Consider the following 13153-nt stretch of genomic DNA (forward strand, 5'->3'; position numbering starts at 1 on the left):
CAACCTTTCCCCAGCGCAAGGACAATCCCAAGGTCACAGCTGATGATGCTCCCTGCTCATGTTACCTGCCAGGCACCAGGCTAATAGGCAACCACAAATAGTAGGTATTATTTTCCTTATTTACTGTCTGTCTTCCCCACTAGAATGTGGATGCAAGAACTTCTGTTTTGTTCACAGCTACATTGCCAGCACCTTCAACAGGTAGGCGGAGCACACAGTAGGTGGTCAGTAAGTTGTGTGGAAAGGAATTAGCATCCATCCTGCCCTTAGACTCAGGCCTGAGTCTCCCCCACAGGACGAGGGATCCCCAGAAGCAAGATGGGTCCCTTGCTCTGGACATGCTCTGGGCCTCAAGACCCCAGAATTCCCAGAGCAGGCAGCCCCTAGCCTTCTCCCAGAACCTGCGTCAGTGATGCAAGGGGGACAGGCATGCACCCTAAAGCCAAGGGGGCCCCTATTTCAGGGGCTGTAGACAGATCTGGGGCAGGCAAGAAGGGTGCACAGGAGGACCCATGGTAAGATGGGGAAGGGGGTTTGAAAAAGAAGAGGGGTGGGCTGCAAGTTGGGAGCCAGGAGACTGCTCTCCAGAAGCCTCCGGGAATTCTACCCTGGCCAGTTTGCACAGTGGTTAGAGCATCGGCCCGTGGACCAAAGGGTCAGGGGTTTGATTCCTGGTCAAGGGCACGTAGCTGGGTTGCAGGCTCAATCCCCAGCTTCCTTGCAGAAGGCAACCAATTGATATGTCTCTCTCACATTAATGTTTCTCTCTCCCTCTTCCTCTCTCCTTTCCACTCTCTCTAAAAGTCAGTGGGGAAATATCCTCCAGTGAGGGTTAACAAAACAAAAAAATTCCAAGGAATTCCAGTCTCCCGCCTCCTTTCCGCTGAGGAACTTCATAGGACGCGGCCTGCAGGGTGGCTGAGCGCACCTTGTGAACAGAGGCATTAGCCCGGGGGAAGGGAGGAGACCCCAGACAGGAGCAAAAGGGAGCAGTCCCCTCCCCGATAGAGAGCAGTCCCCTCCCCCCATAGAGAGCAGTCCCCTCCCCCCATAGAGAGCAGTCCCCTCCCCCATAGAGAGCAGTCCCCTCCCCCCATAGAGAGCAGTCCCCTCCCCCCATAGAGAGCAGTCCCCTCCCCCATAGAGAGCAGTCCCCTCCCCCCATAGAGAGCAGTCCCCTCCCCGATAGAGAGCAGTCCCCTCCCCCCATAGAGAGCAGTCCCCTCCCCCCATAGAGAGCAGTCCCCTCCCCCCATAGAGAGCAGTCCCCTCCCCCCATAGAGAGCAGTCCCCTCCCCCCATAGAGAGCAGTCCCCTCCCCCCATAGAGAGCAGTCCCCTCCCCCATAGAGAGCAGTCCCCTCCCCCCATAGAGAGCAGTCCCCTCCCCCCATAGAGAGCAGTCCCTTCCCCCCATAGAGAGCAGTCCCCTCCCCCATAGAGAGCAGTCCCCTCCCCCCATAGAGAGCAGTCCCCTCCCCCATAGAGAAGAAGGAAAAATGGGTATTTACCATGTGAGTTTCCCAAATGACCAAAAGAGGGGCCGATTCAACAAATGTGGGAGAAGGCTGCTGCTCTCCTCCTCCCAGGCAGCTCCCCAGAGTGAAAGGAGATCCCTTTTGAAGGGCCTGACCCACAGTCACTGGGTGGGGACTGTTGCTTTGCACACATCTTTCTGCTTTGCCTTTTTGCAGGTGCTTCTGTGAAGAGGGGAACGCATCGCGTTCAGCCGCTGTTGGCTTGATTCTAACTTTTACCTACTGAGCCATAGGGTGCGGAGGCCTCCATCCGTACTCTTGTCCAGGAACACGCTTACGAGGGCCGCCCAAAGCCTACAACCGCCCTGTGCGGGCCGGGCTGTCCTTAAGTCCATTTCACAGATGGAGAAACTAAGGGCGGCTTCATGTGTGATACCCACAGGTATTTGTCTCCAACTATGTGCTAGCAACGGAGGTGTAATGAGGAGGGAGAGGGGACATGATCGCCCCTTCTTCGTCTTTAAACGGGGAAATTGCCCATCCTGGGTTAGTGGGGACGGTCCACGTACACCTACTGACACAGAATAAGTAATAGCTCCTCCCTCTTTTACTCTCAAGTGTCACTGTTTGGACAATAAAGTATACCATGACCCTACGTGCCGAGAACCAATTCCAGCATGTAATAATTAGAAGAGTTTTACCAAAAGGTTGGTGAAGCCTGGGAGGCTCAACAAGGGTGATATGTAGTTTACCTGTTGGAAACGGCTAAAAGGCACTTCCCCCAAACCTGAATGGGATTGTTAGCTGCCAGACAGCTCAGGGCATTTTATTGCCTCCTGTTGGCCAAACACCTGAACAGCTGTAGGCTATTCCCCAGACTGACAATGTTTCTGTAAACCCTTTGATACCGTATTACCCTTTGACGTGTATATTTCCACCTTGCCTTGGGACAACTTGTACGAATAAAAGCAGGTTCCTTGGTCAAGGTGAGAGCCTTTAGCTCCTTCAGCTGGAAGCTCTTCTGACCCCCAATGCCTTTCAGAAATATCTTCTTACTCATCTACGGGCAGCCCTTTCTCCAGAACGCTGAACCCTTTGTAAGGCTGGGAAAAAGAACCCCGGCACTACGTATGGACCTCACTGTGCAGCAGAGACAGAAATGAATCAAAAGATTGCACAGCTAGTTAATAACCACAGTTGTGATCAATATGAAGGAGCAGAAACCATGCAGGGAAAGCAAATAAGGGGGTTTGTCACCTCCTCAGAGGTGACGGGAAGGAATCGTCGGTGACAATTAGGATGGGGAAAGGAAAGTGAGCAGGGAGAGCATTCCAGGCTTGGGAATGTCAAGGAAAAAAATAAAAATGCGGCATTGCATTTTGCACTTGCCCTTGTTATAATCACCATTTAATCTTATTCCTACCATTGTCGATACAACAAGGAACACACGTGCTGTTTACTAACTGCAAGAGAACCTGGTGAGTCTTTATACTGGCTGAATTAACTGTAACACGACCAAATAAAGGCAGTAGATAAGTTAAATATTTAAAACGTTAACTTCCTAATGCAGGGGTCCTCAAACTACGGCCCGCGGGCCACATGCGGCCCACCGAGGACATTTATCCGGCCCGCCGGGTGCCGCTGCCTGTCCTGCTTAGCAGCCGACTCGTCCCGGGCCCGCAGTGCGCATAGGAATTTGTTCATAGTTTTTTTTTAAAACTATAGTCTGACCCTCCAACGGTCTGAGGGACAGTGAACTGGCCCCCTGTTTAAAAAGTTTGAGGACCCCTGGACCTAAAGCATTCGGGGCATAAATCTAATTTAATTTCCTGTTAGAAAATCCCAAGATTAAAGGCAATAGAACAACTGCCCAATGACTAACGTTTCAGTAAATGCTCACAAGTGCACGTCACAATTTCAGGCTGATAAGATGCAGACTAGATAAAATTCTAACAAGGGAAGACCTCACCGCCACCCCCCACCCCCTTCCCCCCACCCCCCACCCCCCACCCTGCTAATAATTATCGTCTTATTATCATGAAGGAACCTGACGTGCAAATAGTTACAAAAGGCTAGCTGAGTGTTTTGTAACCTTAAGGCTAAGGTACAGAGTTCCTGGGTTCCACAAGCTTCCTCTGTTTAGAGCTGTGCACAGTGTATACAGAAGTCCCCTCAGGAGGAGGGCAGTCAAAGCATCTTCAAGGGCAGCCAGGAGGGCAGGTGCTGGTGGATGCAGGAAGAGGGAGTGAGCGAGGTTGGGGACCCAGGAAGAGGGAGTGAGCGAGGTTGGGGACCCAGGAAGAGGGAGTGAGGGAGGTTGGGGACCCAGGAAGAGGGAGTGAGCGAGGTTGGGGACCCAGGAAGAGGGAGTGATCGAGGTTGGAGACGCAGGAAGAGGGAGTGAGCGAGGTGAGGCGGGTGAAGGCAGCCCTGGTGAGGAGCTTGGGACTCTTTTTGAGAGTCATGAGAAGCCACAGAAAAATGTGACTCGTTTTTGAAGGTGACCCTTCAGGAAAGACCTGATCAGATCTGAGCTGTGGCCTCCCATGGACCAGGGTGCATGCTGGGAGGTCACTGAGCGGGGGCGGGAGGGGGGAGCAAACTCCAGGTGCTGGGAGATGGTGACAAGACCAGGGTGAAGACAGTGGAAACAGACAAAAGAGGGCTAATTCCTAAAAGATTTAGGAGGCAACAGCAACATGACTTAGGGGTGAACTGAATATTCATTAATCATTTGGTATTTATTGAGCACCTGCTACGTGCTGGCCATTGTTTTGGGTGCATGTAATAAGAGGGAAGAGAATAGAGGTTGGTCAAGGATGGTGCTCAGATGTGGCTTTTATTTTTAAATATATTTTTATTGATTTCAGAGAGGAAGGGAGAGGGAGAGAGAGATAGAAACATCAATGATGAGAGAATCATTGGTTGGCTGCCTCCTGCACGCCCCACACTGGGGATCAAGCCTGCAACCCAGGCATGTGCCCTTGCCCGGAATCAAACCTGGGACCCTTCAGTCCGCAGGCTGATGCTCTATCCACTGAGCAAAACCAGCTGGGCCAGATGTGGCTTTTGTAACTGGAAGGTGATCTTATAATTCCCTTGGACAGGGACCCCTGGAAGAGGATTCATTTCGGAAGAATAACTCATGAGCCATTGGGGGAATCTTGCATTTGAAGTCCCTCTGGGACGTCCAAGTGGAGATGTCAAGTACGTGGGTGAACACACCAATCCAGAATTCAGTTGCAATTTCTAGGATGGACATAAAAACCTGGAGGTTATCTGCATTTCAGTGGGAGCTGAAGCCATTACCTGGATAAGATCACCTGGCAGGAGAAGTATAACAAACAGGGAAGAATGAGTGAAAGGGAGAACAAAGGACCAGCCACAGAAGCAGAAGGAAAATCAAGGCAGTCTTATGACACAGAAGCTAAGGGCAGAGAGTATTGCGAGAAGGAAGTGGCCAGTTATGTCAAATGCTGCCCAATTGCCTGCAATCATCCAGCTAATAAGTGGTAGAGCTAAAATTTAAAACCAGGTCTGCCCTAGCCGGTTTGGCTCAGTGGCTAGAGCGTCGGCCTGCAGACTGAAGGGCCCCAGGTTCAATTCAGGTTAAGGGCACATGCCCAGTTTGTGGGCTCAATCCCCAGTAGGGGACGTGCAGGAGGCAGCCAATCAATGATTCTTGATTCTCTCTCATCATTGATGTTTCTCTCTCTCTCTCTCTCTCTCTCTCTCTCCCTTTCCCTTCCTCTCTGAAATAAATAAAAATATTTTTAAAAGATTAACAGTTTGCAGAAGATAGCTGCAGTCATAAATATGTAAAAAGATGAAACCCTCTCTGATGTTCAAGAAGTTGCAGATAAAACACTAATAAGATACCATTCCCTTGGTTGGTGAAGCATTTTAAAACTGACCACATTGCTGTGGTGACAGGGAAGGAATGAAATGGTATTTGGCAATATGTTTTTTGAAATGGTATTTGGCAATATCTATTAATGTTTTAAATGTAGCTCTGGGTGCTGGATACATGGTGTTTTCATGATGTGAAAATTAATAGAGCTCTCCACTCCACTAATTCTATTAGGTCTATAAAAAGTACATCTGAACACTGTTCTGTATGTACGTTAGTCTTTCATGCTTTTAAAAAGAACTGAGACACAAAATGTACATATCCAACAACTCAGCAATACCAGTTACGACATTCTTTTCTCCACTTTCCAAATTGATAACAGAACAGCAAACACCCCAATTTATTTTTAAAATGGACAAGGGAGATGAACAGGCAATTGACAAATCTAAATGGACAGCAAACATAGAAAAATACTCATTCTCCTGAGTGGTCATTAAAATGCCAATTAAAGCCAAAACCGGTTTGGCTCAGTGGATAGAGCGTCGGCCTGCGGACTGGGAGGTCCTGGGTTCGATTCCGGTCAAGGGCATGTAACTTGGTTGCGGGCACATCCCCAGTAGGGGGTGTGCAAGAGGCAGCTGATCGATGTTTCTCTCTCATCGATGTTTCTGACTATCTATCCCTCTTCCTTCCTCTCTGTAAAAAATCAATAAAATATATTTTTTTAAAAAAATGCCAATTAAAGTTACAAAGAGCTATCACTTGACCAGTCGCTATGACAGGCACTGACCACCAGGGGGGCAGACTCTCTGACCGGTAGGTTAGCTTGCTGCTGGGGTCCTGCCAATGGGACTGGGCTAGAGGGGCAGGACACGCCCTGGAACCCTCCCGCAGTCTCTCCCCCACCTGCCAGCCCCCATTGGCCCTATCTGGTGAAGCCACAGAAACCGTCCCTGCTACAGAGCAGGAGCTGCCACAGCCCCAGGCTGAGACAGGGTCTGGAACAGAATCTGACAGTGATGGATCAGTACCAGAGCTCGAGGAACAAGATTCCACACAGGCCGCCACACAGCAAGCCCGGCTGGCGGCAGCAGCTGAAATCGATGAAGAACCAGTCAGTAAAGCAAAACAGAGCCCGAGTGAAAAGAAGGCACGGGAGGCTATGTCCAAACTGGGTCTTCGACAGGTTACAGGGGTTACCGGGGTCACCATACGGAAATCTAAGAATATCCTCTTTGTCGTCACAAAACCAGAGGTCTACAAGGGCCCTGCTTCCGATACCTACGTCGTTTTGGGGGAAGCCAAGATTGAGGATTTATCTCAGCAAGCACAGCTGGCCGCCGCTGAGAAATCCAAAGTTCAAGGTGAAGCTGTCTCAGACACTCAAGAAAACACACAGGCTCCAACTGTACAAGAGGGGAGTGGAGTGGACGAGGCTGATGAAACAGATGTGGACGTCAAGGACATAGAATTGGTCATGTCGCAAGCAAATGTGTCAAGAGCAAAGGCAGCCGGAGCCCTGAAGAACAGCAGTAATGATCCTGTAAATGCTGTTATGGAATTACCAATGGAGCCATCTAAAAAGGAGGGCCCTTTTCCGTGTGTTTCAAAAGAGTTACTGCAGCTTGGTTTGAATTTGTACTGTTTCTACCATTAATAAAGTTATGGCTTCTTGTGGGATGAACTCAGTGGGTGCTTGATCTCTCCCCCGACCTGTGTTCAAATATTCAGTAGACCCATGGTGGGCAAACTGCGGCTCGCGAGCCACATGCGGCTCTTTGGCCCCTTGAGTGTGGCTCTTCCACAAAATACCACGGCCTGGGCGAGTCTATTTTGAGGAAATGGCGTTAGAAGAAGTTTACATTTAAAAAAAATTGGCTCTCCAAAGAAATTTCAATCGTTGTACTGTTGATATTTGGCTCTGTTGACGAATAAGTTTGCCGACCACTGCAATAGACCATTTAACAATGATATCTTAACATCTAGCTTCATCTGTAAAAATAGACCTACTACAAAATGTCTAGGATTGTTGAACGTATTTGCCAAGAATCTGAAACTGGCACAGGTTTTCTAAAAGACCCTTATTTTTTAGGGGGGAAAAATGTAGTGGACCAGTTTAGTTCCTCAGCTGTACTCTCACCACGTTTCTACCATTCACTTAAAAATTGATTTTTTAAATTAGTAAGTACTTGAAAGGATGTAGATAGAAGGCTATGTGTATACCTGGTTTTTAAGGAAATAAGCATTACCCCCCCAAAAAAAAAAATAGAAAATAAGCATTACAGTTGGGGACCCCCATATACCCTTTCTCAGTCCTATTTCCCTCCATCAAAGGTAACCACTATCATAAATTGGTTGTTTAATTTCTGACCATGAGTTGATGCTCTTAGTACCTATTTTATGTACCCCAAAAAAGGTAGCATTCTGCACGTTTGAAAACTTTAAATAAAATTGTATATTATACAGTAAAAGAAAAAAAGAATAAACTAGATGTAGTAACCTGGAGCGATGTGCATGAAATCCTAGGTGACAAAAGGCAAAGGGATACGCATGGTTTTTATTTTTTAATATTTGTCCTTATATTTGTTTGCAGGTAGTGGAATATATGGTTTAGAACTTCATCTCTGGAGCTAGGAAGCCTGTGGCTAAACCCTGGTGTCGCCATCTTCAAAGGGAGGTAATGCCCCTGGGCTGGTGTCCTGGGCTGTCAAAGGGGGTTACTAACATCTACGTCACAAACCTGCTGGGAGCAGATGACGAGGTAATTCAGGAAAAATGCTTCGAGATGCCTAGTGTGCCATTCTGTGATATTGTGGCTATAAGCATGATCTACCTGAGCATGGAAAATATGGTGGAAGAAAACATACCACATGTTCTCATTGGTGACCTCAGGTGGGCAGAGCTGGAGAAAGTAGGACACAGGTGATGGACATTTTGAATCAATTCAACTTCTTTCAGCTAGCATGTGTTATTTTTGTCATTTTTTTATTTCATGGTGTTTTCTTTCTTTTTTATGTATTGGTTTTGGGTGTACAGCTTAGTGGTTAGACAATCATATACTTTACATAGTGTTCCTACATAGTTATGACAGCATTATTGATTATATTCCCTATGCTTTACTTACGTCCCCCTGACTATTTTGTAACCAATTCATGCTTCTTAGTCCCTTCACCTCTTTCACCCAGTGCCCCAACCCTTTTGTCATTTTTTGCAAAATTTTTTTTTATCGATTTCAGAGAGGAAGAGAGAGAGAAACATCAATGATGAAAATCATTGATTGGCTACCTCCTGCACACCTCCCTCCGGAGAATGAGCCCATAAGGGCATGTGCCCTGACCAGGAATGGAATCAAACCATGACCTACTGGTTCATAGGTCGATGCTCAACCACTGAGCCATGCCGGCCAGACTGTCTTCCCCCACCCACCCACCCACCAGCCCCTCTAAAGTAGCAGGAAAGGAGGATGAGCAAACGAGACAGTCTGCTCTGAGTTCACCGGGTCTCTAGGGGGGAGTGGGAAAGGGGTCCTGGCAGAGCAGAAGCCCCAGGAAAGCCTTCTGCCCCAACAGGTGGCCCCAAGCCATTGACAGGCGCAGGGCAGACGACTGTTCCTCTGCGGACTCCAGATCCCCTCCTGGGCAGCATGGAGCCGGGAGGGGCACCCACATAAAGCATGCTGCTTACTACCAGGACAGACATGCATTCAAGTCCCCGTGGAGCTTGCATGGCGCTATGGGTCAGGCATCCTCGGAGGGCTCAACGCTGTCAACCCATTTAATCCCACACTGACCCGGTTTTTAAATACCATCCCCATTTTGCAGGTGGGGGAAACTGAGGCCCAGAAAGGTTGGGTCACTTGCCTGAGCCCACACACTGGGATGTGGCCAGAATTCAGCTGCAGGCAGCCTGGCTCTGAATCCAGGCTCTGGGCCACCAGGCTCTATTATGTACCATGTCTCCGCAACATGACTTCCCTTCTCCCAGCCTCAGTGCACTCAACTGTGAAATGGGCTTCTCAATACTCACCTCTTCGGTTTGCTGAGAGGGTTAAATGACCTCGGGCTTGGGGTTGGGAATGGGAGAACTAGAACACAGGGCGGCCTGTTGCCCTCTCTGCAGGAAGAAGGAAGCGGCCTGGGGCCTCTCTCTGGAGAGGTGTGCAATGCCCCACTGGGAGGAGACAAAGCGGGCAAGGAGCCAGGCCCCTAGAGTCTTCCAGAAACCACAGGGCTAAGTGCCCAGGGGCCGGTGCGCCTCTCCCCGCCCCCACTCTCAGCTGGGTGAGGGGCCCCTTGACTTTCTCCTGGGTTCCCCTTCCCCGCTTCCCTCAGACCCAACCACTTGCATCCTGTTGCAGCCGGGCCAGAGAAGGAAGCGGAGTCTGGGGTCCCACGTAACCTGCCAGGATGTGAAGCAAGGCTTTCCCGTCCTTCGGCCCCAGCATATACAGGCGCTCCGGGCAGCCTGCGCTCCTAGCCAACCCTGCGCGCCCTGCTCGCCATGTCCCGGCTCTGCACGCTGCTCGCCTGGGCCCTGCTCGCCCTCCAAGGACTCGGGGAGAAGGCGATAGAAAACGAGGCCTGCTGCGGCCCCATTGTGCCCCGGAGAGAATGGAGGGCCCTGGCGTCCGAGTGCGCCCAGGAATTGACGCTGCCGGTGCGCTACGTGGTGGTGTCGCACACGGCGGGCAGCCCCTGTGACACCCCGGCCTTGTGCCTGCAGCAGGCGCAGAACGTGCAGCACTACCACGCGCGGACTCTGGGCTTCTGCGACGTGGGCTACAAGTAAGTGCGGGGAGCGGGAGGTGGGGGGGCCTGGGAGACAGCGGGACCCGCCGGTCTTGGAGCCGCCCCGCTGGCACCCGCGCAGCTTCCTCAGCCGCCTCTCCCCAGTCACCACAGAGGGCTGGGTGCGCGCAGGCAGCACGGGATGCCCGGAGGCGCGGAAGGGCTGAAGTCCAAGTTCTGCTCCCTGCCTGGTGCCTTTGTTAGGAGGCTGGTCCCGGTCCCCAGCTCTGCTAGGGCTGCCCGGCCTCCTCTGCCGTCAGTGGGACTGGTCCACCTGATCATTAAACCCACACACGCAAAGCACTTCGGACACCCCCTGGCATGTAGCGGGAGCCCCAAATCCGTGGGCTATGCCGTTAGGCACCTGCCACACGCGGGGCCGTGCGGAATGCTGGGATGGGAATCTAGCCCGACTGGATCTAAAGGCCGCAGGGAGACAAAGGCAGGACGGTGAACTCCGATGGTGAAAGAGGTGATGAACGCCCTAACCCGTTTGGCTCAGTGGATAGAGCGTCGGCCTGTGGACTCAAGGGTCCCAGGTTCGATTCGGGTCAAGGGCATGTACCCTGGTTGCAGGCACATCCCCAGTAGGGGGTGTGCAGGAAGCGGGTGTGCAGGAGGCAGCTGATCGATGTTTCTCTCTCATCGATGTTTCTAACTCTCTATCCCTCTCCCTTCCTCTCTGTGAAAAAATCAATAAAATATATTAAAAAAAAAAAAAGAGGTGATGAACAAGAGTGACTGAGGGGCCTCAGAAGCTGAAGCCAGACCCACGTGGGCTCCTTCGGAAGGGCAGGCTGAGGGACCGGCTTCCGGGGATGGTGGCTCTGAGGTGGCCTGGGGTGCGGGGGCTGAGGAAGTAAGCTAGGGGTACCGCAGAGGGGAAGGCTGGGGCGGGGGGAGGGGGGTGAGCCCCTCCTGCCTGAAGGCCAGAGCGCAGGGCGTGGAGGTAGCAGGGAGGAGTGAGCAGCAGGTTCTGCTTCTCCAAAGACGCGGACCTTCTGGTTAATTCCAACATGCCAGGTCAGGCTCGCTCAATCAAGACATGTTGAATGAGAGTCTTAAAGACCTGCCAGGGTTGGGAACCTGTGGCAGGTGCTAGGGCTCCGGGGTCCGTGTCTGGTGGAGCCCAGCCCTTCAGTCCCTGGTACTGACCCCCAGCAGACAACAGGAAGCAGGAGGCAGGCTGGGGTGAGGACATTAGAGCTTCTCAGTGGAGGTATCTGAGGCAGGGGCTCTGGGGCATGACCTTGGGCAATCACCTCTCTTTCTAAGTCTGCTTCCTCAGCTTCAAGGGGGGTGTCAGCAGTGCCTGCCTCAGAGGACATCACGCGAGGACTCAGCAGATCAAGAGCTCAACACATCCTCCAGGAGGCAGGAGAGAGCGAGGCATCAGATCCTGGGGGTGGGAAGACCTGGGTGAAAATCCTGCCTCTGCCCCTGACTGGCTGTGTGAATGTGGGCAGGGGTCTCTAGCTCTGATTATCTACAGAATGGGGCAACAGTGACTCAGGGGTTGCTGTGAGGATGAAAAAAGGTGCATCCAGAGCTGTGCTTGGCATTTTAGGGGCCACTATCACCAGGGCGAAGAAGAGGGGTGTAGGGGAAATTGTGAGTGGCAGGAGCAGGGGCAGGGCAAGCGGAGGAAGGAGGGAGTCCTCTCCCAGGAAGCCCTCTCTCATTCATCAGTCTCCCTCACGCCCCCCAGCTTCCTGATTGGAGAAGACGGGCTCGTGTATGAGGGCCGGGGCTGGAAGATCAAGGGTGACCACTCCGGTCCCACCTGGAACACCAGATCCATTGGCATCACCTTCATGGGCAACTACATGGGTGAGTGACTGTTCCACCGGTCAGGACAGGGGCCGCCATGGCCGGGCGGGGCGGGGCGGGGCGGGGCGGGGCGGGGCGGGGCGGGGCGGGGGAGGAAGGGGAAACAACATGGTGTGTAGTTGTGGAGAGGCTCTGCCACCCACAAGCTCTGTGACTTTGGACAAGTGACTGCTTTTCTGAGTCTCATTTTCTCCTTTTTGTTTTTTTTTTGTTTGTTTGTTTTTAGTATATTTTATTGATTTTTCACAGAGAGGAAGGGAGAGGGAGAGAGAGTTAGAAACATCAATGGGAGAGAAACATCAATCAGCTGCCTCCTGCACACCCCCTACTGGGGACGGCCCGCAACCAAGGTACATGCCCTTGACCGGAATCGAACCTGGGACCCTTCAGTCCGCAGGCCGACGCTCTATCCACTGAGCCAAACCAGTTAGGGCTCATTTCTTCCTTTTTGGATAATGAGAACTTTCAACCACTTGGTTCGGATGAGGATGAGTTAATCTATGTAGAAGTTCTTAGGCCAGGCCCTGCCACCTAAGAAGTGCTTGACAATATCACTATTGTGGGCAGGACCCGAAGGCCGAGGGACAGAGGGGGAGAATGACAATGATCCTGACAGCCCGCACCTGCTGTGCCAGGCACCATTCCGAGGGCTTTACATACACTAACTCGTCTTACGGTCCCATAGCTCTGTGGCAGGTGCCACTATTCTCTCCTTTCACAGATGAGGAAACTGAGGCACAGAGAGGCTAAGTCACTGAGGGGAGTGGCAGACCGGGTTCTGGGTTCTAGTGGGCAAAGCTGGGAGGGCACAAGTGTAACCACTACCCACACTACCTCTGCCCTTTGAGGAGACCCCAGCTTAAATCCTGCCTCTGCCCCCACAGAGCGGTCACCCCCGCCCCGGGCCATCCGGGCGGCCAAGAATCTGCTGGCTTGCGGAGTGGCTCAGAGAGCTCTGATTCAAAACTATGAGGTCAAAGGGCACCGGGACGTGCAGCAGACGCTCTCTCCAGGCGACCGGCTCTACGAAATCATCCAGGAGTGGCCACACTACAGAGAGTGAGGCCCTGACTGTCTCCACCCCCCAGTAAGAAACCCCCCTCCAATAAAAGTGCAACTCAAACTGTGCTCCCGTGCCCGCCACACACCTCCTTCCCCACCTCCCTCCCACAAAGACCTCAGTCACTCTCACCCACCTCCTAGCACTCT

The 13153-nt window shown here is 51.8% G+C and overlaps 1 protein-coding gene and 1 pseudogene across 2 annotated transcripts; both read left to right on the forward strand.

Annotated features, from left to right (window-relative positions):
• The first annotated feature begins 429 nt into the window (after nt 1-429).
• LOC308235376 (nascent polypeptide-associated complex subunit alpha-like) lies at nt 430-6850 on the forward strand (annotated as a pseudogene). The gene is made up of 2 exons: nt 430-515; nt 6222-6850. The product of its transcript is annotated as a nascent polypeptide-associated complex subunit alpha-like (transcript).
• Nucleotides 6851-9553: 2703 nt separating this feature from the next.
• On the forward strand, nt 9554-13072 carry PGLYRP1 (peptidoglycan recognition protein 1). The gene is made up of 3 exons (XM_080644189.1): nt 9554-10111; nt 11823-11944; nt 12829-13072. Exons 1-3 carry the CDS (start codon nt 9828-9830, stop codon nt 13005-13007), a joined length of 585 nt encoding a protein of 194 aa, XP_080500315.1. The 5' UTR covers nt 9554-9827; the 3' UTR covers nt 13008-13072.
• The last annotated feature ends 81 nt before the right edge of the window (nt 13073-13153 follow it).

The sequence above is a fragment of the Plecotus auritus genome, assembly GCF_963455305.1.
Source record: "Plecotus auritus genome assembly, chromosome: 10".
In the NCBI taxonomy this organism is placed as follows: Eukaryota; Metazoa; Chordata; class Mammalia; order Chiroptera; family Vespertilionidae; genus Plecotus; species Plecotus auritus.